This window comes from Miscanthus floridulus, chromosome 18 (genome assembly GCF_019320115.1).
Source record: "Miscanthus floridulus cultivar M001 chromosome 18, ASM1932011v1, whole genome shotgun sequence".
Classification (NCBI taxonomy): domain Eukaryota; kingdom Viridiplantae; phylum Streptophyta; class Magnoliopsida; order Poales; family Poaceae; genus Miscanthus; species Miscanthus floridulus.
This window is the reverse complement of record NC_089597.1, coordinates 103679342-103703047: the sequence shown is the minus strand read 5'-3', so window position 1 is coordinate 103703047 and position 23706 is coordinate 103679342. Positions and strand designations below refer to the sequence as shown.

The 23706-nt window shown below is 50.9% G+C and overlaps 1 protein-coding gene, 1 long non-coding RNA gene and 2 pseudogenes across 2 annotated transcripts; 2 read left to right on the top strand and 2 right to left on the bottom strand.

The window, feature by feature from the left end:
* Positions 1-9409: 9409 nt before the first annotated feature.
* Positions 9410-10489, top strand: LOC136521954 (uncharacterized). The gene is made up of 2 exons (XR_010775725.1): positions 9410-10105; positions 10211-10489. It is a non-coding gene; the product is annotated as an uncharacterized lncRNA (long non-coding RNA).
* Positions 10490-10538: 49 nt separating this feature from the next.
* On the bottom strand, positions 10539-14685 carry LOC136524303 (tubby-like protein 4; annotated as a pseudogene).
* Positions 14686-15619: 934 nt separating this feature from the next.
* Positions 15620-17372, top strand: LOC136524302 (uncharacterized; annotated as a pseudogene).
* A 2790-nt stretch (positions 17373-20162) lies between these two features.
* On the bottom strand, positions 20163-22605 carry LOC136521713 (galactan beta-1,4-galactosyltransferase GALS1-like). The gene is made up of 2 exons (XM_066515477.1): positions 21324-22605; positions 20163-20908 (listed from the first exon to the last, which is right to left on the bottom strand). Exons 1-2 carry the CDS (start codon positions 22478-22480, stop codon positions 20563-20565), a joined length of 1503 nt encoding a protein of 500 aa, XP_066371574.1. The 5' UTR covers positions 22481-22605; the 3' UTR covers positions 20163-20562.
* Between the last annotated feature and the right edge of the window lie 1101 nt (positions 22606-23706).

Sequence of the window (23706 nt, the reverse complement as noted above, 5' to 3'; positions counted from 1 at the left end):
CACAAGAGTCTTAAGTATATCTTTACCCAACCAGAGCTAAACATGAGACAGCGTAGATGGTTGGAATTGATCAAGGATTACAACTTGAATGTGCAATATCATCCTGGTAAAGCCAATGTAGTGGCAGATGCTTTGAGCAGAAAGTCACATTACTTGAATGTGCAGCCATTACTTGAAGATGGATTCGATCTAATGCATTCTGCTGTGTTACATAGTATTCAGATTAGTTGCTCGTTGGAGAGTAAGATAATAGAAGGTCAGAAAACTGACAAGGGGATATTCCACATCAAAGAGAAAATAAAAGAAAAGCCGTCTCAACACTTTAAAGTGGATGAACAGGACGTGTTGTGGTTTGACGACCGTCTTGTGGTTCCCAAGGATCGAGAGCTTAGGAATAAACTCATGGATGAAGCTCACCTTTCTAAGCTATCTATCCATCCCAGAAGTAGTAAGATGTATCAAGAACTAAGATCTCGCTATTGGTGGACCAAAATGAAGAAAGAAATTACAGCATATGTTGCCAGATGTGACACATGTTGTCGAGTGAAAGCCATTCACATGAAACCTGCCGGTATGTTGCAACCCTTATCAGTCCCTAGTTGGAAGTGGGACGATATCAGTATGGATTTTATCACGGGTTTGCCCACTACTCAAAAAGGACATGATTCGATTTGGGTAATTGTGGATCGTCTTACCAAGACCGCTCATTTCTTGCCGGTCAAAACAGATTATCGACCACCTCAATATGCCGAGAAGTATATCGCAGAAATTGTGAGATTGCATGGTATACCAAAGACCATAGTGTCTGATAGAGGCTCACAGTTCACGGCTCACTTTTGGGAACATTTACACAAAGGCTTAGGAACTAGTTTGATTCGCAGTACCGCTTATCATCCTCAGACAGATGGTCAGACTGAACGAGTGAATGCTGTTTTGGAGGATATGTTAAGAGCCTGTGTATTGTCTTCTAAAGGATCATGGGAATCATGGTTACCGTTAGCTGAGTTTTCTTATAACAATAGTTATCAAGATAGCATCAAGATGGCCCCATTCGAAGCTTTATATGGCAGAAAATGTAGAACACCATTGAATTGGGTCGAACCTGGAGATAGAAGGTATTATGGCATTGACTTTGTAGAAGAAGCCGAGAAGAAAGTTCATATTATTCAGCAGAATATGAAAGCGGCCCAATCACGTCAGAAAAGTTATGCAGACAAAAGAAGGAGACCCCTTGCGTTTGAAGTTGGTGACTATGTTTATCTGAAAGTCACGCCAATGAAGAAGAAAAGGTTTGGAATCCGAAGAAAGCTTGCCGCAAGATTCGTAGGACCATACAAGATCTTGGAACAAAGAGGTCCGGTAGCCTACAAGTTAGAGTTACCTAAAACAATGAGTACCGTTTTCCCAGTTTTCTATGTATCACATCTCAAGAAATGTTTGCGTGTTTCGGAGGAAAGAATAGAACCTCGAGGTATCCAACTCAAATCAGATTTGGTGTATCGCGAACAACCAGTCCGAGTGTTAGACACTAAGGAACGTGCTACTCGGAATAGTGTGGTGAAAACATACAAGATACAATGGGATCACCATGATGAGGGAGATGCAACTTGGGAAACAGGAGAGTATCTATAAAAAGCTTATGAAGATTTTTATAACAAATGGTTCGTAACCCAAATCTCGGGACGAGATTTTTATAAGGGGGGAGGGCTGTAACACCCCTGGTGTTATTCTTGCCTAATTGCACTTGCATTTCATATTCATGAGCATCATTCATCCATTCATGAGCATATATCACTTGAAACATGGGAAACATGACTTTAAAACAAAAGTATCATTTCAGTTATTTTTCATCGTTTCAGTACCTTTAGTGCTTGATTTTTGTATGACCAATGTGTGGTATGGCTAATTATATTGTTAAACATTTTAGCTATGCTTAGAAAGTCATTAGGAACAATGTTCATGTTGATCATTTTGCCCAATTAAGATTTCAAATCATGGTTTGACTTGTTTTGACCCTAGGACTTTTTGGTTTGACTGTGCAAAAAGTACCACTTAGAATGTTTGCATATCTGAGCAACCTAAAACAAGGTTGTAGCAAATTATATGAGGAACAAAAAGTATTTTGTGACCAAGTCATGAAAATGTGCACAACATGCTCAAAATGGTCCCACAAGTCAGAATTTGGGTTGGTTTCAACACTTAGAAATTTTCTAAGTATAAACTTCAGTTTTCAGTTTCGTGAACACGACTTTGGCATGAAATTACTCTCTGTCCTTTGCGAATTAGCTTAGGATTTCTATAGAACAAATGTAGCCCTATTGTAGATCTGCAACTTTGCTTCAAGGAGAAATTGCTAACTCGTCACCGTTTTGGAGTTTGGAAGCAACGAAAACGCGCTGTCAGTCGGTCTCGACGGTCTCTGATGGATGGTTCAGGCCGGCCAGCTGGCCGACATCGTCAGGCCACGGCGGCCAAGTGGTGGCCGTACGCCATCGCTGCCCCCACCGGTCAGGCCATCGCCGCCACGAAGACGCCACGCGCCCCGCAGCTGGCTTATTTGTTTCACCCGCGTCCCTTCGCCTCGTCAGTCCACTCCGAGCCGAGCTCGTAGGTGAGCTCCGCTCCCGTGGACTCCCCCTCTCCGCTCCTCTTCCCACCTTTCCTTCGCGCGCAAAAGCACCGCACGGCAACGTTGAGTCTCCCACGCGCCTCCTTTCACCTTGCCGTGGCCGGAGATGCTCCACCGGCGACAACCCGCACCGCCGCTCCGCCATTGCCGTCGACGAGCCTCTCTCCCATGCACCGCCCCTCCCTTTTCACCTCTATCCGACGCGGGTTTGTCATGAGGAACACGTTGGTGCCCTCCGTTTCGCCGGGGACCTCGCCGTCGGCGAGAGCCGGCCGGTCAACAGCAGCCCTGTCTCGGCTCCGGCTGACACGTGGGTCCGGATTGACCACGGGTCCCGCATGGCAGTCACTCTGGGTGTACAGCACCGGGTGCACCCAGTATTTTGTCGGCTGACTTTTAAAAGGAATTAAGAAATGCTTTTTCAGATTTTTGTTAAAGACTTTGGAAAATGTTTGTGCACTCATTTTAGCTCCAAATTTGTTGAAACAAATTTTGCTAGGTTCCTTATCACCAGATCTACTTGGGAAAATTATTGCATGTCAATTTTGGGATACTTTTCTGTAGGATTTTATTTAATCATGGATATTGCTGATAACTTGAAAAATATATAGTCTTCAGAAAAATATGATTTCAAGTTTGTTCACCTTCTTATGTCATGTACTTCCTAGGAAAAATATGTTTCATGCATGTGCTGTGGGAAAAATTTTGAGGTGTAGTTTAAGTGCCTTTAATGGCTGATTTTTGTTATTTTTGCTAAAGAGCAAACTTTGTATAAAACATGCATGTGAAAATTTTTGGACAGTCATTATATGCTATGAAGAACCTAGGAAAAATATTAATTCTGTTGTTTGACACTTTTCATAGTACAAAGTAATTTCATGCTCATTTTTATGCTATAGCTTGTCATTTTTGTGTAGGATAGTTTACTTATCCAAATGCCATGAAATTTTTATGGTAGTCTGTTTAGGGTAGTATTATGCTACTGTAATTTTCTCAGATTTTTAGGAGCATCAGAAATATAGGTTGCTATTCAAACCTATTATTAATTAGAGTTTAAGCAAGTGTTGCTTTAAGTGTGATGAAGAAATTAGTAAAGCTTTGGTGTATCTTTGAAGCATTTCATAAGATAGGTTAACTTAACATATTAGTAGTAGAAGAGAATGCAGTAGATGACATGTGCTTGAAGTATAGTTTCTTGGATGATGTTGACTACCTTGCATTTCAACATAGCTATTGCATTCATCTCCTTCGATGCACCGTTTGCATAATCACTTACGCGCATGCATCATACAGGATCGCAAACCGAGAACCCAGTCGTCATACCCGAGGAACCCGAGGAGCAGCTCGAGGTGCAGCAGCAGGAAGTGCCAGAAGCCGACGAGGAGGACGTTGAGGAACTTCCGGAGTGCCCCGATCACCGTCCGAGCTCCTTTGAGAGAGGCAAGCCCCGGAGCATTTTTCTCCCGGTTTGCAATGATTTAATTAAATGCTTTACTTTAATTGATGCATTACGTTCAGGAGTTGTTTGCAACCGTTGCTGCATTATACCTTGCTTACCTTTGTTATACTATATCCTTGTTACCCTGGTATCCGCAGTCGAGTCAATGCTTAGCTGGCTTAGACCGGTAGAAGTCAGGTGATTTCCTGTCACCTACGAGCTATAGGTGGTTATCTGGATCTGCTTGGATGACTATGAAGTCATGGTATAACTAAGTGTTAAATGAAGTTGAGACCGGACGGAGACTTGCAGAGTTTTGGACTGTAGTGTTTCCGTCTGTGTCGATTAAGGACCAACCGTTGTTGGGCCTCGAGTCATGTTGAACGCATGCCTTACATTTAGCTGGCCGGATAAAGTACCTTCCGACTGCGAAGCTGGGAGATTTTTCGGGCCGAGTGGATTGCCCGCAACGCACTGTGCCGGAGCAGGTGTGGTAGGACACGGGGGCGGGATGATAAGGCCAAAGTGCAGTCGGTCGGCCCCCGGGTACATGTGGTTCCTGGCAAACTCGATATTCCTGGAAAGTTGACTCGGTGATCAATATCTCACTTTAGCGGGTGAGTGAGGTTTGTGTAAGGAATAAATCACCAGCTGGTTAGGAATCGATTCGAATCGCCATCGCTCCTGGATAGTGAGCACTTGACTTGAGTTACTTCATCGTAGTAAATGTTATGGAACACTTGGACAGTTATAACGAATATGACAGTATGGAAGTTGTTTAATGATCATTGGTTATCATTATCTGCTTAATCACATGTTTACTCTAGTATAGGTGCAAATCTAGTCGGCAGGTTAATAATAATTAACTTGGCAATAATGCTTCTCGAAAAGTTCTTGAAAGGCTAAAAATGCTTCTTTTTGCAAATGAGTCAGCTACCCTACTATAAAGCCCTTCATAATCCTTGGTGTCATTTATTTTCGGTTATGTCGGGTAAGTCTGGCTGAGTACCTTCTCGTACTCAGGGTTTTATTCCCACTTGTTGCAGATGGGCAGATGTATTACGGCTACTGTATCAACTGCCTGTATCCTGCAATGGGTGATGCTTAGGACCATGGGCATGGTCATTCCTTACGTCTCATCTGATGCTTTTGTTGGAAATGATCATTCGCTGGCACTATATTTAAACTCCGCGTGAGTGTGTGTGTGGTTTGAACAAATGACTTCCGCTACTTTTATTCGAACTGGTTTTGTAATAACTATGTTGAAACTCTGATGTATCCGTGATGCAAACTTTTATGTAATATGTGATGGTGACCGCTAAACTTATTACGATCATGGCTGGGACACGAGTTGGTTTGAAATCCTTCGTGATTTCACGGACTACCGGGTTATACGGGCTTAAGTTTGTTCAATCGTCTGCTCTGGTGGATGGTTTTTCTTACTTAAATTCGTATAATTGGTCGGTTCTGTTACAGTCCCATCGGTTATTCACCACAGGACCAGATCCAGAGTGGACGACAAGGGAAGGGATCAAATTGGCAGTGTAAAACCACTCGGCACGCCAATCTTTTATAGAATTGACCAGGTCATAGTCAAAAAACTTAATCTTAAGACCCTGGCGAAACTGAATCCTACAACCGTCAAGAACGCTGGTTTCTTCGCGGCGGGGTTGGGGTTTCAGACGGAAGAAAAAGTGAAAAAGAGATAGAGAAGGAGGGATTCCAAGGAAAGCTTCACAAAGATGAACGAAAACGGAAAGATGGAGAATGACATTAGGGGTTAGATGGTTCAGACTAACCCCAAAATAACCAAGAAACTGATGAAGGAAGGCGGAAGCAGGAAGGCAAAGTCCGGCGCGGACAAAGGAAACGAAGAGGACAATCTCACCAGGACCCGGAGCTGGAACCCGATGCTCGCCCGGAACTCTCCATTCAGCGATGGGGATCAAGCCGTCGCTGACGAGCTCGCGCGGCTGATCTTCGCTTGTTGTTGGGGCCGGCCAAACCTTTTGAGCAGCCCTCATGGCCATGAATTCCTGGTTTTCGATCAAAGAAAGGGATGACTCCTCGTCCACGAAGGTCGCCTGGGACTTGCTTGCGGTTTTCTTTTTTCCCATGAACTAGCGGAAGCAAAAAGGCACTGGGGAAGAAGAAGCTAGGATGGTGGAGCTCGGGTGACAGCGACGATGACGGTGGCAGATTTCTGAAAGCTAGGGTTTAAAGGCAAAAGCTGTGCAGCAAAGGAAAGGAAGATAAAAGGTCTTTAAATAGATTTCTCAGTAATAAGAACAGCCCACAAGGCCCGTTAAAATACAGTGTGAGAACGCAACGGTCCATTTACCAACGTAGCTAAAACGACGGAGGGCACAAATCCACACAACGGTACAAACCAACGGGCAGATTTCAGACTTATCCGTCCAGCACCACGGCAGGGTTATCAGATCGCCACAAGAACAACTCGTCAAACCAGGAAGAAAGAAAGAACTACCTCGCAAGGAACAAAAGAACCCGATTATTTAGGAAAGAACTCGGTAATCTCATGAATGACAGGGATCACAACAAAAAAGTAAATGACAACTCAGAAGACAAGATTCGTTCCATTACAAGCGATTTCAAAAATAGAAGATTACAAATCTTACAAGACCCAACGAACTCGGCACCACGAAAAGCAAAGTAGCAAAGAGGAACACGGACACGGCTAGGCTCTGGAACGACTACGTGTCCCAAATTGCTACTCGGAAGGACAAACTGCCATCGGCTACACTATTTTCTTCAAAGGACGGACACAGTGCACCCAAGGCAGAAATCGGCAGCACGGCAAGACAACATGGAGCAGAGAAGGCCGGCGGGCATCTGTCTACCCAAGACCGATGTGATGCTGGATATGGTGTTGATCTGCACCGGACAGTCTCAAGACAGGCGACGAGGATCAACCCAGAACTGCCAGATGAAGGAACGAAACCCACATCACAAGACTTCCTCCAACTACCGCCACGTACATCCTGGCACAATGCTGTCGCGGGATTAGCCTACCTCTAATCCCTATCACAAGACTTCCTCCAGCTACGACAAGACACACAGGAACTACAAAATATGCTCGGGGCTGCTCTACTTCACAAACTACCATGTTCATGACCACGAAGGTTTCAACAGAATGTCCAATGGATGAAAACAAGCACTCCAGGACAGTATTTATAGATCAAAGGAGCGGCGCACATGGACTAGGAGTACCAACCAAATAAGACTAACCAAGGACACAGTGAAAAGACACGACTCAATAATGGATGACTCAAGCAAGAGGGAACAGTACTCGAAGACGGGCATACTCGGAAGAATATACCAGTACAATACAACCCGTGAACAAAAGGCATTTACACTCAACTACCACCATACAACTACATCTGACAACAGCAGACCATCAAAGAATACGCCAAAACCTCGCGTCCGAGTTCTTCCTAAACAAAACAACAAGGATATACGCTCGGAAGCTGCATGCTGCGAAACTACTCGGACGATGGTTTAATCCAAGACTAAAGGGCTGCTTCGGAAAGATGCCACAAAACTACTCAAATGATGACATAATCCAACTCTCAGGGACTACTTCAGAACACAAATTTTCAAATAACATAAAGATTCAAGACCCTCCAACTTTTTGTTCCAAATAGCAAGAGGCTCGGGGGCTACACTCAGTGAGTGCACTTTTTCTTCGAAAAAGCGCACGTTACCAAAAGACTTCCTCAACGCAGACCACTTCAAGACATTCCGACAAAAAGAACCCGGAACGAGCCATATTTGAGTTCTTTTCGATAAAACTTCAACGAACAAACAGAGCAACTTCAAGACAAGATCCTCCAGCTCCTTGTTCCAAATAGCAAGAGGCTCAGGGGCTACAACCAGATGGATGTACTTTTTCTTCAAAAAAGCACTCACCACTCCAAGAAGCGCTACAAGGTTTCACTCCAGAAAGCACTCGGATGACATTTGTTCCTACTCAACAAGACTTGAAGGAGCAAAACAAGACTTTCGGAGCTCAACCATGAAGTGCTCGGGGGCTTGCGATGCAGGACCCACAGGATACCCTGCAAGGGAGAGAGAGAAGATCTAGTCCAACTAGGATTCTTCCCATGTAATCTTAGTAGTAGTACTATTCAGTAATCCTACTAGGAAATCTCATTGTAAACCGATTAGGACTCTGGCCTCCTAACTATATAAAGGAGGGCAGGGCTCCTAAGAGAGGACAATTTTTTGTACACAACACCTTACAATCAATCCAACGCAGAGGCTAACGCCGGCTGGACGTAGGGCTATTACTCGACTATAGTCGAGGGCCTGAACCAGGATAAATCGACTGTCTCTCGCGTTCACCGTCGAGTTCCGCATACGCTGAAGCCCGAACATACTGCCTCGGGTATCCCCGTGGCAGGCTATCGGTGGTGAAACATCGACAAGTCTACAATATTAGCAAATCAAAATAGCAATGTAAATGTAGCACAAAAGACATAGAACTCTCTCATCTCTCAAACTTCCAAATCTCTCATCTCTCAAAAGTCATCCCATGCATCCTAACTCAATCGCCTCGGTAAATCAGGCCTAGCCCGCTAGCCCACACCAGCCCACTACCATCATCAATATATAAACGAAATCAGAAACCCTAGAGACTCCACCCTCTCTCCTCTCCTCACTCCGCGACGGCGCTCAAGCGCGACTCCCTCTCCTCCGAGCGACTGCGCCCGAGCACGACTCCCTCTCCCCTTCTCCCCGAGCGACTCCCCCTCTCCCCCAGCGACGGCGCACAGGACCGTGCCCCTCTCCCTCCCCCGTACTCTCCCTCTCTTCGACTGGAGCCAGCTCCCTCTTCTCCCTCTCTGACCGGTGGCATCGGCGCGTGTGGAGGCCGGATCCGGCGGCGGCGAGGCCAGATCTAGCTCAGCTGCCTCTTCTCCCTCCCCGAGCAGCGCGGATCCGTGGTGCGCAGGGGCGGCCACGGCGGCGCAGTGCAGGAACCCTCCACCGACGGCGGGCTCGCGGTGTCCTTCCACGGCGACGGCTAGCTGGTCGCGAGCACGGGGGCGGGCGGAGGGCGACCGTCCCGGCGGCCGACGGTGGCGGCGGCTCGGAGGGCTGCTTGCGATTGCGTCTCGGGCTCGGTCTCGGAGGGCTCCAATCGGCCACTCGGCCTATACAGGTACCCTCACGGCCTCACCCTCACCCTCACCATCTATTGCGCCCGCCACAGCGCACAAAGGCGCCACAGGATGCCAATCGGCGCCACGGCGCTATGGCGGACGCCATACACGCCGGAGCCGTGGCGTCGCCGTGGCGAGAGCCAGAAAAACCTTCGCTACAAAGTTGTGTATCGCCGGGGTATTGACCATGGGGTGGCTGATGCACTTTCTCGATGCCAACACAGTGAAACACTACTGGCGCTTTCTGCTCCTTCCTTTCGGTGGTTATCTTCCATTCAAGAATGGTATTAGTCTGATCCTGAAGCTTCTGCATTACTGGCTCAACTTGCAGTAGACAACTCTGCCAGGCCTCCTTTCTCCCTGCAGCAAGGCCTAATTCGCTATAAAAACCGTATTTGGCTCGGTTCCAATTCGGCTCTCCAGCAGCAAGTTATATCTGCCCTTCACGATAGTCGTGTGGGCGGCCACTCCAGCGCTCCTTATCAAAGAACTTGTAATCACTTTTGTAATATTCCCCAAGTACTCTTCCGTCTGAAATCTATCCTATGCTGGCCGCCGATCCCCAATTCCAGTTCATCTGATTCCAATCCTCCCTTGTTGCTAACAATCCATCTCCCTTGTTGCGGATATGCGGCACTGACGCGCCACCGAGAATGGCGCGGCAATGCTCCCGCCGGCCACAGCATGAAGGACGAGGCGGTCGAGGCGGCTGCGCAGGCGCCGCCCGCGTTCGTCGTCGGGCCCAGGGGCAGGGAGCTGCTGCTCCCCCCCGCTGTCCTCCAACTACGAGGCGTGGGAGCTCTCCGACAGCGAGTCCGCGCCGGTCTCCTCCTGGGCCACGCTCCCCAACAGGTACGCCGCGCCGCCCGGCCCTTCGTTCCCTCCTCCGCTGCCGCCGTCGCCGGGGGACCAGGCAGCAGCCAGTAACAATGCTCCCTCTTTCCTCTGTTCCTGCAGGGCGCTGCTGTGCCAGTACATCAGTTCTGCTTCTGTATGCATAGGATGCAAGTACAACACAAGTATGGCTTGGCGGAAGTACAAGGATCAACTACCACCAAAAGGGAGGATGACGAATTGACGATGTGTTTGCAACAAGCTGCCCGCATGTGTGGATGATGAGTGCAGAACTGCAGATAGGTCGAGTGTGCCAAGGCTGGCAAGTGTATAAACGCCGACAGTTTGGTGTAACTAGACTTGTTTGCTATTTCTATTATAAAACATTGCTTGACCGATTAAGTAACACTCAAGTTGCAAAAGGATAATCGCGTATTAGCATGATCTTTTATTCAATCGCCTTCTCAAGGTGAGAAGCTGGAAGACTGGAAGTACAGAACCGCTTAGATTACATCAGCTACTAAAGGTAAAAAACAAACACTCCCTCGCATGGCTCCCATTTCACAGGGTGCAGCACAGCTTTGCGTCGATCGATGCCAGGCAAATGCAGAACGCTTGGTAGCCGGTCAGCGGGTATCTGCAGAACACATTTTTCTGAGATGAAACTGATCTCGCAATTGAACCGAAAGCACTGGAGTAATTTGGGTGAGGCTTTTTTTGTTACCTAAAATCCATTATGTACTTGGATTTCCCAACCCTACCAAGCGAGATAATTGGAATTTTGCCATTATAAAACTTGGGCTTCGCTCGTTTGCCATTCCGCAAAAGGGATTCGCTCATTTGCCATTATAAAACTGGACACACTCGTTGGAATGCCCTTTGAGTATTTTTTTTTGCCAAATTTAATTTTTTTTCGCGGCCTCTTTTCTTTCCCATTTTGCCCCTGCTCACCGCCCGTTGACGAGTGGGCCTGTCTTGTCATCCCCCTCCTCCGACTCATCCCCGTCGTCTCCGCCATAGCCGCGCAGGGACCGAGCAAGCCGCACGGACCCCTTCCGACTCCCCGGTCCAACTCCATCACCGAGTCCCCGCTCCACCCTCGCTAGACGCAGCCGCTCCCTTCCGCTAGTCTCGCATGTGCTGGGTCAAGGCCGCCACGGATGGCATGCCCCGAGCTCGGGTCCTTGCCCCTTCCCTCCCCTCCTCGACCTATAAAAGCCACCCTTGACACCGCAGAGGCACGCTGCCGCCACACCGCCCCTCCCCGAGCTCTCTCGCCTGCTCCAGCGCCCACATCCGCCACCGCCGCCATAGCCGAGCCAGCTCGAGCTCGCCCAATCTACCCACACAGGCCACCATTCGCCTCTCCTCTTCCTCCGTTGGCCTTACAAGGATACACCGCACCCGATGCATCACTTCACGCCGTCGATCCGTGCCGTGGCGATGTCGGCGGGGTGCTGGCGAGTGTATGTCCTGTGAGAACGAATGAGATCGAATGGATTGGATAAGGATGCTGGTGAGCAGGGGCAAAACATGAAAGAAAAGAGCCCACGAAAAAAATGATTACATTTGGCAAAAAAAATATTGAAAGGGCATTATAGCGTGTGTGTCTAGTTTTATAATGGCAAACGAACGAATCCCTTTTACGGGACGGCAAACGAGCGAAGCCCACGTTTTATAATGGCAAAATTCCAATTATCTCCTACCAAGCCGCAACACTGTCTGCCTCTCGTTTTCCTGCCAAGCAAAGTTACATGTATCTTATGACTGCTGTGATCTTTGATACGTATGAACCAGACAAATGAAATGTTACCTCCAAAGTCATCTGAAAATTCTTGACCGATGTTTGCACCTTGTACCCCATCCTTCCTGCCCTCTCTCTGAAGTCCAGTTCGTAGCGCTTTGTCATCTGTCGTGAAGAGGCACACGGAACCATAACAACACAAATCAACGGCAGTGTTCGGCTGGACTTAAATTCTTAGGGTTCATGCTGGAAAATACTGTTTATGCTGGAATGTTGTGAGAGAAAAACACTGCTTCGGCTGAAAACTGTAACCAACCAGCCAGCCAAAAAATGCCAGCCGAACACTGCAAACAATCATCACCTTGCCTCTTGAGAGTTGAGATACCACTCCGAGGAATACGCATCAAACAAGCACCGTTCGGTCGTATTTGGCTTATAAGCCATGGCTTATCAGCCAACGAACAGTATTTTTCTCTCACACCAAACCAACCAACAATACTTTTCAACCATGTGTTGTAAGCCAAATCAGCCCAAACGAACAGGGCAAGCTGTCATGAACTCCTTACATCAACAATCATCTGCTTTTCTTCTCCTGCCAATCCTTTGGGAGCCCACTGACATGCTGAATCTGCAAACTTCCATAGTCAATAAGAACCATCTGCCTGACTCCAAACTAGCTCGCTGAATGTTGAATTTTTTTTTTCATCTGAACTTACCTGAGCAGAATTGTTGGTCTTGAGCTGCATGGACTGGTTCTTGGGGATCCATGCCCTCATGCTTCTGAAACTCCCGGTGAGCATGGTGATGGTGGGGGCAAACCTGAAGGAACCAAAAACTCTGGGTCAAGAAGCATTCCGGAAGGGAGCATCTGATTCCTGATGGATTTTGAGGTCGGTCGGATCTTACGCGACAACGCCAAGAAGCCGTTTCGACTGGTTCTTCAGCTCGTCCGCTCGGCTCCCCTGACAGCCATGAACATTTGCTCATCAAGTGCTCAACGCAATCAGGATTCAGGAAGAAGCATGATTTGAGGTGTGGACGTACCTGGCCCCAGATTTGGTACTTGGATCCGACCAGGTTGGCGCCCACCGTGCCGAGGAAGTTGTTGTCGGAGGTGCAGAAGATGCCGTCCTGGTTCTGCGCCACGATGAACTCGGACCTGCCCCTCCTCCTCCGGTGCCGCGCCACCGCTAGCTTGCGGTCCTGCCGCCCCTGCCCCTCCTGCGCCATTCCACAAACACAAATTAACCTCGGATTGCTCTGACATCTCCTTTCAGATTTCAAACAATGCAGCTCGGAGGACAGCTCACGTTGGTGTAGTGTAGAGGGAGTAGAGCGCGACGCCTCTGGCGCCAGTGGCCGCCTCCCTGACGATGACGCACGTGCACCGGCCGACGTCCTGCGGCAGAGACCGGCACAGCAGCGCCCTGCAGGAACAGAGGAAAGAGGGAGCATTGTTACTAGCTGCTGCCTGGTCCCCCGACGGCGGCGGAGGAGGAGCAGGGAACGAAGGGCCGGGCGGCGCGGCGTACCTGTTGGGGAGCGTGGCCCAGGAGGAGGCCGGCGCGGACTCGCTGTCGGAGAGGTCCCACGCCTCGTAGTTGGAGGACGGCGGCGGGAGCAGCAGCTCCCTGCCCCTGGGCCCGACGACGAACGCGGGCGGCGCCTGCGCAGCCGCCTCGTCCTTCGTGCTGTGGCCGGCGGGAGCATTGCCGCGCCATTCTCAGCGGCGCAGGAGCCCAGCCACATCAGCGTTCAGCGGCCATGTCATCGCCCCTGCCACGCCATGGCGCGGCAAACTAGGAGGCCTTTTTGGCACGGCTTATGTCGGCTTCGGCTTCATCTTTTTTACGCAAATCGAGGCACGGTAGCGTGAAGCCATTTTGTAAGCCGGAGTTAAAATGAACTAGAAGCCGGGAAAAGCCAGTTTTTCTGGCTTCACCGGCTTTGGCTTCACCGGTGAAGCCGTTTTGGATGAGCCGTGCCAAAGAGCTTTAATTCACCGCGCCATACGAATAGGCGATTTAAAAATAGTTTTAAAAAATATTAAAAAAATCCAGTTGGTGATGGGCGAGGCAGGCGTCGTCCGTGCGCAGAAGACCAGGAGTGGAGCTGGGTGGCTGCAATCGAAGCAAAGGCGAGCGTGAGTACGTGTGTGACTAGGGATAAGTGCAGATACTAAAGTGAGTGGCTGAGCCCCCTGCTCCCTCCCGCCGGTGGCTAGTCCGGCTCCGGCGTCCACCAAAGCCCTCGCCGTCGCCGGCACAAACTGAAGTGAGTGGCTGAGCCCCCCGCTTCCTCCCACCGGTGGCCACTCCGGCCCCGGCGTCCACCAAAGCCCTCGCCGTCGGTCACTCCGACCACACCGACCATCTCCACCATGGAGCCTGCCTCCTGCTCTCGCCGCTCATGGGCGGATGAGGTCGAGGACGAGGAAGCCGCTCGGAGCACGGGCAGACCCCAATGGAGCCCTTTGGGGGAGGGGGGGGGGTGGTCCAAGGAGAGGCTTCCCTTCACTTACTCCGAGGCCTCGTTCGAGGAGGATGACGAGGCCCCTGTTGATGGGCGAGGGAAGGCTGTCTAGCATCCGCGCCGGCAACGTCGCCGCCGCCGGTGTCCAGCTCGGCGCGGGAGTTTCATGGCTGATGCCCGGCCCGATGTGACACGGGTTCCGTCGCCGCCGAGAAGGCTCGCCTCTGTCGTTGTGCACCCGGCGCGCAAGTCGGTCGAGCCGGACGCTGACGGGTTCCGCCAGGTCCAGAGCCGCCGGCGCTGGCGGCGCATCGCTGTTCCGCGGCGTCTGGTTCCTGCTGCGCTGGTCGGTAAATGTTTCAACTGCCTTGCCACGGATCATGTCAGGGCAGACTGCACGTTCCCTTCACGTTGCTTCAACTTGTTGGAACCGGTGGTGACCACCGAGTTCACGATCTTAGAGTTGGCTTGCAGCCGGCCCGGCTCGTTACCACGAGCCTGCGCTCCCACAGGCCCTAGGTCCACCAGAGCTACAACATATAAGGCCTTTGGGCCTTTTCAACCCAAAAGACTAGCCTTATAGGTGAGGGTTCTCCCGCCTTATATGTTATGCTCCCCTACCATCGCTACATGATGTGGGACTAAACCCCAATAATATCCCCCGTAGTCACACATCGGGGTGCCCCGCCATATGTGACGCTCGAGATTTTTTATCGGGTTTAGCTTTTCTGACAATGGGCTCACGATACCAATTGTTGGAACCAGTGGTGACCACCGAGTTCACAATCTTGGAGCTGGCTTACAGCCGGCCCGGCTTGTGGGAGTTCATAATCTTGGAGCTGGCTTACAGCCGGCCCGGCTCGTTACCACGAGCCTACGCTCCTATAGGTCCCAGGTCCACCGAAGCTACAACATATAAGGTCTTTGGGCCTTACTCAACCCCAAAGACTAGCCTGATAGGTGGGGGCTTCTCCTGTCTTATATGTTGTGCTCCCACACCATCGCTACACGATGTGGAACTAAACCCCAACAATCTCCCCCTTAGTCACACATCGGGGTGCCCCCGCCATATGTGACGCTCGAGATTTTTTTATCGGGTTTATTTTTTTTCTGACCATAGGCTCTGATACCAATTGTTGGAACCGGTGGTGACCACTGAGTTCACGATCTTGGAGCTGGCTTGCAGCCGGCCCGGCTCGTTACCACGAGCCTACGCTTCCACAGGCCCTAGGTCCACCGGAGCTACAACATATAAGACATTTGGGTCTTTCCAACCCAAAAGACTAGCCTTATAGGTGAGGGTTCTTCCGCCTTATATGTTATGCTCCCCTACCATCGATACACGATGTGGGACTAAACCCCAACACAACTGCGAGCGCGAGGGCCATCACGAGAGGGACTGCCCACTGCCGCCGGTGACGGGTCGCCCTGAGGGCAAGTGTGGCCGCTCTCCTGCGCGGACTTCCAGCCTTGGTTGGGGCGCTCCGCGGTGCTGTTCCTACACCCGTGGCGCGTTGTCGGCGGACACCGTCTCCGGGCGTTCGGCATCCACCGGACGGGAGCCATCCGTCCCGCCGGTATGCGATCCTCCGTCCCCGGAGCCAGTGGTTGATGAGCCTGTGGGTGGGGAGCCGTCCGCTCCGCCGCAGCAGGGCCTCGTGGCGGACGTCGACGATGCGGTTGGCGTGGTGGCTGGCGGGGATGGCAACCCGCCGCCTGACTCGTCGGAGCGCCAGCGTGGCGTCCCACGCTCACTTCTCCGCCGTGTGCAGGCGCCTCCAACGTCGCCCAGGACGCGGGCCAGGACGCCGTTACTGCAACTCGTCGAGGTGCCCCGGACACCGGAGCTACAGGCGGCGGAAGACGCCTTGGCGCTTGCCTTGCTGGCCCTTGTTGTGGGCACTCGGCCGGCGGTCTCCCCGGCGATGATGCTCGACCACCTCCGCGAACACTTCGGTATTACAGACGATCGTGTTTCGGTGCGGCGGACTAGACCGGATGATTTCATCGTTCGGTTCACCAATCATGAAGACCTCGAGCTGGTGCTGCGCACCCCATCGCCGGCGGGTGCTCCCTTCGCGCTTCGGTGGTGAAGGTGGAGCAGGCGCATTCCGTTATCGTGTCCTCGTCGGGATGAAGGGCATCCCCTCCCATGCAAGGTCTGCGGCGACGGAGCAGGCCATCTTGGCTTCCTCCAGTGCCAAGGTGGATATTGCCAACTCCGACGCTCTGGCCGATCCGGACGACGAGCGCGAACTTTTCGTGGCAGCCTGGGGTGCTCATCCCGATCTTGTGCCGGATGAGATGATTATGGCGGTGCCGGAGCCGGAGGAGGAGCACGATGGTTACCATCCAGGCTTCGCCACCAGGGGCGGCGGCGGCGCAAGGCCGCGGACAACTAGGTTCGGCGGCGCCGATGAGCCGCGGCTTGGGCCTGGGTCGGGGCCGGCCTTTCGGGCACGTCAGTCGAGGTAGTCAGTTATCGTTGGTGATGTGACTTGCCCTTTCCAGGCGCCGCGCGCCGCGGTGGGAGCGTCAGCGCGAAACCCGCCACGCTGAGGACGCGTGTCGACGCGGGTGCCGTGGAGGAAGTTCACTCCTCCCTCTCGCCTCATTGCTCGTCGAGGCGCTGCTGTGCACGCCCTGGAAAGCTGTCAGCGGACGCCTCATCGCGGATTCATGGGGTCCGCCCTAGATTTGAAAATGGAGCTGCTCTCAGGCCACAATGCCTTCGTTCCGGATGGGCCGGCTGATGGGCTGGACTTTCTGTTTGGTGCTCGGGACTACCGTGCGGATGCTGCGACTTTCTTCAGCGGGCTGGCTCATGAGGAGGATCTTTGCCTCTCTGGGCCGGAGGAGTACATCTTGGGCCGCAGCTCGCTGTCACGTGGCTGCATAACACCCCTGGCCCATGACTTCCTGGACGTGCCAGACGGTGAACAGGCCGATGCAGCTTCACCCGTTGTCACCGGGGGAACTGAGGAACCACATACGTTGCCTGTTGATGGCTTCATCAACATCTTCAAGAAGACTTTGCTGCAGCCACTACGCTCCGCACCGCCGCGTGCTCATGTGACAAGGGCGGAGAAGGCGCGGGCGGCCTGCCCCCGAAGAGAAGCGCCCGCCTCGCTGCAAAGAGCCGGAGGCACATGCACGCAAGGTAATGATGAGACGCATTGGTGTCAAAGTGGAGACACAGCTGCCCAACGAGGCCTCGTTTGACGAGTTCTAGACGGCGTTCAAGCTCCCGCTTTCGCCGACGACCAGGGAAGCCATGGAGGTGCTCTTCCCGGGCATGAAGGAGCGGGCTCGCAGGCCCGTTCGCCCCGCCTAGAAACATAGTTTCTACGTCGTCTATCTCTTTAGCGGCACTTTGCCCTTTGTGGTGGCGACAACAGATAAATATGTAATTGATCAATGTAAACCTGGTAGTTTAGGGCTGCCCCTGGTGGTTGTGTGCTGGCCCCTCGCCCGCGTACGCGTTCTAGGTCTGTTCGTTTGTATGACTTCTAAATCTTCTTCTTAATGAAATACGGGCAAGATGTCCGATCCAGAAAAAAAAGCTCTTATCATAGAGCCCCGATCTAGGGAAGCAGATACGGGTTCCACATGATCTTTCTTGCCGAGGAGTACGCATTTGTTGTTGGCAGCTCCTAACAATTTCGTCCAGTCATATGCATCCCTGTACCAACCCTGAAACCACGTTGCCAAGGTTAAGAAGCAACTGTAGCACCACATCATGCCCTTATGTAACGAGGTGCACAGATGACTGACAAGCAGCAACTGTGCAGCTCCCGGGTCCCGGGACCTCAATCCTCTGAAACACTTGTTCTGACTCTCTGAAAGTCTGGAGTGCTCCTGGCCACGCTCGTACGCAAGCGTAAAAACTCTGTGTTTTTTCGGAGAGTCAGAAAAAACACTGTCAAGTTCCCGGCGCGCTGTGAGTCCACAACGGCTCCCGGCGTCCGTGGATCCCCACGGGCCACGGGCCACGGATCACCAATGCTGCGTTCGGCTGGCTGGCCGGCTGGGCCTGCGCTGGCCAGCGCAGTCACACTTTCACTGTTTACGTGAACAGTGTTTTCAGAATAATATTTTTCTCTTATAATAATTAGCTGAAACAGTATTTTAGTTTATTTTTCAGTCTGTGCCGAACGTTCGCTCCTTTTTTGCGTGTGGATGGATAGACAGGTCTCTTCTCTTCATGTGCTGGAAGCCTGGGCCTGGGAGCCTGCCTGGAACCGAATCCAGCGCACCGGGTGGGCGTCCTACTTTAATCGTACAGTTATGACCGGCGTATCTTATTTTTCAACGACCAGTATTTTTTTCTCACAGTATAAGCCAAATTTTAGCTAAACGAATATGACTATGTAGACCTAGCACAGAAGAATGTCCTGCTGGATTACATATTGTTTATAGAACATGAGTTTACAGCAGGAGATTTCTGAAGAATCTCCCATTTTCCAGTCCGGAACCAAACGTTGCTCTTCAGAAATCTAAAACGGGAGTTTACAAGCACGCAACTGTCCCTGCTTCTGCAAGAATAAAAACAGTTGTGCTAGTAATTGTGGGGATTACCTCTTGCCATATTCAGAGTACGGAGTACGTGTCACTCTCACCAGCTCTTTCAGAGTACGGAGTACGTGCCTCTTGCCATATTCAGAGTACGGAGTACTAATTAATATCCAATCTTTCCTAAAAAAAAAATTATTTTCCAATCTTGAAAAAGAAGAAATGATCCTAAATCTGAACAGAAAAGGAATCTGAATGGTTTGGAGAAATACTGAAGGAATTTGTGAGAGAAAAATACTGTTTTGGATGAAAAAATAAACAGATTAAGCCGGATTTAAGGACACGCGAATGGAGCCAAATTCAACAACTTTGAAGAATCTACAGGTGATTGATAGGACACTAACCAATTAATAATCCACCGCAAAAATGATGACGTGACATCGAACCGAAATGACACAGTGCCTTGAGTTGATCTTATGGAGACCCTTAGTCACCCTTAACGCGCCAACAAATGTGGCATGGGGCATTTGGCCCACCACGCAACGAGCAGGAAGGAACATGTACGGCTGTGTTTAGTTCACGAATTTTGAAAATTTAGCTACCGTAATATTTTCGTTTTTATTTAGTAATTAGTGTTTAATTATGGACTAATTAGGTTCAAAACGTTCATCTCGTAATTTTCAATCAAACTGTGCAATTAGTTTTTTTTCGTCTACATTTAATGTTTCATGCACGTATCGCACGATTCAATGTGATAACTACTGTAGCACTTTTTGGAAAACTTTTTAGAAACTAAGCAAACACTAGGAATGCCATGACAAGGAAGGCAGCAGCAGCAGCTCTGCGTACCACGGCCTCTTGCAATGGACCAGCAAAAACCAACCTTGCCCAATCATACAACGCTACAGTCCATGACGCCGTGCCCACCCTCCGGTCCCTACTTTTTCTTTTTTCTCTCTGCATTCCTAGGCTCTCCTAGCTGCAGGCCTTTATGGCTCCAAGAATTCCAAAACCATCTAGTGCCTGTTTAGTTTGCAAAATTTTTCAAGATTTCTCTTCACATCGAATCTTTGAACGCATGCATGACACATTAAATATACATAAAAAATAAAACTAATTACACAGTTTATACGAAATTCACGAGACGAATCTTTTAAGCCTAATTAGACTATAATTGGACACTAATTACTAAATAACAACGAAAGTGCTACTGTACCGTTTTCCAAAAATTTTCGCCAGCTAAACAAGGCTAGGCCTCTACTACTCCAGATTATTATTCCAAAATGAGCCGCCAGAAAGAAAAAAAACAGCGGACATCTTAGGCTCTCCATCTTATGGTTCCAATAAAATATAATGCCGTAAATAATCATATCTACATTGATGCAGCACGGTTCTGAATGGTTTCTACATTGCTGAAACTTCGAGAAGAGAATACAATGTGTATATTTGAGCAATAAAACAATGGAATTTACACTGATGACATACTATCTGTTTACAAGAACCCTCACCTTCGCCTCATATCAGAGTCACAGGGCCATCACCGGCACACAATCTGCCATTTTCCCCTTGAGGTTGCAGCTTCGCTTTCGTTGCATCTCTGTCAGCTCAGATAGCCCCAAACCACAGTTAACGTCTGCTTCATAACATCCGGAAGACAGTAATGCAGTCGCCAAGCCCCTCCTGAATGGCTCACAGCAATACACACTGTACTTGGAGATCAGCTCTTTTATCTCTGTGGTCAGGTCAGTCATAGCCGCACATCGCCGATGGTCTCCCTCTCGAACTCACGCACGGCATCGGCGACGCGCTTCATGCTGTCGTCGTAGTACCAGGGTGTCTTCTCGGACCATGTTAGGCCACCCTTTGGCGGAATGGAGACGAACTCGCGGCACACCTCACCGAGGACGTTGATGGTGTTGTGGTAGTGGTAGTATCGGATGAGGTGCTCCGTCTTGTGCGTGGTGTTGCCGATGACGTTCTCAGACATATGAACACCCGTGGCGTATGCGTTCTTGGCCTGAATCGCGTACTTCCTGTCTCTCCTCACCCCAGTGATCGAGTTCCGGAAAACCAGCTTCTCAAATCCCAATTGGCTGCACAAGTTTGAGGTGAAGAAGAATCAATTCCATCACTTCTTTGAGCAATAAAACGGCCTCATGAAACTAAGATTGCATTGTAAGCAGCAATTGCCAATCGAAATGTGACTAGATTACTGAATTGGTGACTCCTAATCATGTAATCTGACTTGTCTATTCTCTGGACATCTGAAAAACATAAACTAGACAGGGAAAATGAAGCTGCATTGCATAAATCCACTTCTATATTGCTTCTATGAGAGTGGCATTGCAAGAAGGCAGCAACTTTAGAAGCAAACCCACAAACAATTGGGCCTTTTAGTCAACCAGTGTTACTCTACACAAGAAGCTACTCCTACATTGCAATTCCATACTTGGAATAGTTCGGCAATTCAAATTCAGATCGGTTTGGGGGAAATAAGGAGTCACCTACTTGGAATAGTCGGCCTCCGGATTATCGACGCACAACTTGCTCGACATTGGGTTCTGTTCGATGGTGAACTGCGTGTACGGTTCAAGCTCGGCGAGTACATCCTCGAGCGTGCGGCCGTCGGGCAGGAAGATGTACTCGTCGACATCGAAGAAGAAGGTCCACTTGGCCGAGTGCCGGTACCGGTGCAGGCAGTCATTGACGACGAGGAACTGGTTGTAGTACCACCCGTCGTACTCGGCCTGCGCGCGCACGTTCTGCAGCGTGGCCCGGCCGGCGCGCACCCACGGCTCGAGCGCGGCGCGCACGTCGGGGCTGACGCCGCCGGCGTCGTGGAACACGAAGTGGGAGCGGGCGCCGAAGAAGCGCGCGTGGTACGCCATCCACTCCCGCACCCGCGCCGCGCTGAGGTTGCCGTACAGCGAGGAGCCGCAGTAGAGGTAGTCGTACCTGTGCGGCGGCGTCCCCCGGAACGCGGCGGCGTCGTAGGCGCCGGGGCTTTCCTCCAGCGCGACGATCCGCTCGTGGCGGGAGGCCGGGGACCGCGACGGCCCGTAGTGCGCGTATAGGATGAGCCTGCCGCCAGCGTTGTCGGCGTTGGGGACGCGCGGGAACGTGCAGTTGACGACGACGACGGTGTAGACGCGGCCGTAGCCCCAGTCCGGGAGCATGTGGTACGTCTTGGCCGCGCGCATCGGCGGCGAGGAGGACGCGCCGTTGGGCTCCCACTCGCAGCGGAACCAGGGCTTGCCGTAGACGTGCGTGGGCTTGGACGCGAGCCCGACGACCGCGAAGGTGTAGGGCCCCCCGCGGTACGCGCCCATCTGCACGAACAGCGCCGCCGCGCTGCCCACGGCGCGGAACTCCCGCCGCTCGGGGCCGGGCGGCGGCGGCGAGGAGGAAGCGGTGGAGTTGGTGGCGGCGGAGGAGGCCTTCTTGGCGTGGACGGCGAGCGCGCGGGGGAGCGAGGCGCCGGCGGTGGGTTGCGGGCACGCGGCGGAGAATGGGGAAGCGAGGAGGGAGTGGTACGGGCGGAGCTGCCAGGCGGCGGCGAGGAGCGTGAGCACGGTGAGCGCAGCGAGGAAGGGCTTGAGGTCGAAGCAGAGTAGTGCGGGCGCCGAACCCGGCGCAATGCCGGCGGCGGCAGCGTCCTTCCGCATTGCCGTGTGCGCGCTGCCACCGCGCGCTGGGCTGGTCGGCTGGGCCTGGGACTGAGAGCAGCGGAGCGGGAGTGTGGGTCCGCGGGAGACTGTGAGGTGCGGTGGGGATTACAAGAGGTCTTCCATTGGTGGGTGGCGGATTAATTAGCCGCGGCTTTTGGCTTTTCTCGCCCAAAAGTTTCCGGCCCAGGCCAACGCCCGTTGAACGTTGATGGATGGCTGGCTGACCCCTTCGCCGTCTCGGAATCGGCGCACGGCGTCTCGAGTCGGGTGCTCCGGTGACCCTTGGTCTGCGGAATGTTTTCTCGGCGTTCTCTTTACCCAAGGAAGCTGCTAGAAGTCCTACGGTGCCGTTTGATTGGATCCTGATGATCAGAATAAAAAGGAATTATAATAGTTTTATTAGATTTCAGGATTCCCAAAATCTAAGAATTAATAAAATCTCTTTAAAATCTAGACTATTTAGGCCTCGTTTAGCATAAGCTTCACCAATAAAGCTCTTACTTTTTTTTTCAAAATAGGTTCACAATTCACTTTCTAGGTGAAGCTAAGCTGTTTTAAAAAACGTGTTTGACAGAACAGAATCACATGATAGACCAAATAAATAAAATAACTATAATGACCTCTGCTTATTTTTTTCTATTTTTTGTCACGGGATTTTTTTCCATGGCGCATCTTCTTCCCCGTGGCATCCGCATGCAGTCACGTCGCGCAGAAAGCTGCGAGACTCGACGGCCGTGCCTTCCCGTGGCTGCGCCCGACGGGTTTGGTGACAGCTGTAACACCCTGGGTGTTAAGCATGCATTTAACCTTGACATTGCAGGATCATAAGCATCCATGAGCATGCATGTGCATGAGCATCTCAATTGCTATACCTTTGTTAGCTTATATTTCATATGTACTACTTAATTACCTTACTTAAGTTAGGGTTTTCATGGAACCAAAGTATGACAGGTGTGTGGGACCTTGGGAATGTTTTAAACATGTTTAGAATAGCATAAGGAACCACTTTGGTATTCATGACTAAGTGTAGTTTAGTCTCTAAGTCATTGATATGGTGTATGACATCTTTTTAAAGTGCTATGTTTGACCTAGTTTGAATTATGTCATAGAGTCTTTGCATGGCAGTGAACCTTTAAGCAAAGTTGTAGTGTTTGAGTAGATGAACAACTTTTATTTTTGGGTCATGAGCTAATTAAGTGCATAGCTTGGTCTTTTTGAGCTCA

Bases quoted from the DNA above. Each gene is read 5' to 3' on its own strand.
- LOC136521713 (XM_066515477.1), bottom strand. From the start codon at position 22,480: ATGCGGAAGGACGCTGCCGCCGCCGGCATTGCGCCGGGTTCGGCGCCC. The intron at 20,909-21,323 runs GTAGGTGACTCC...AAACTTGTGCAG, and splicing joins CCGGAGGCCGACTATTCCAA to CCAATTGGGATTTGAGAAGC.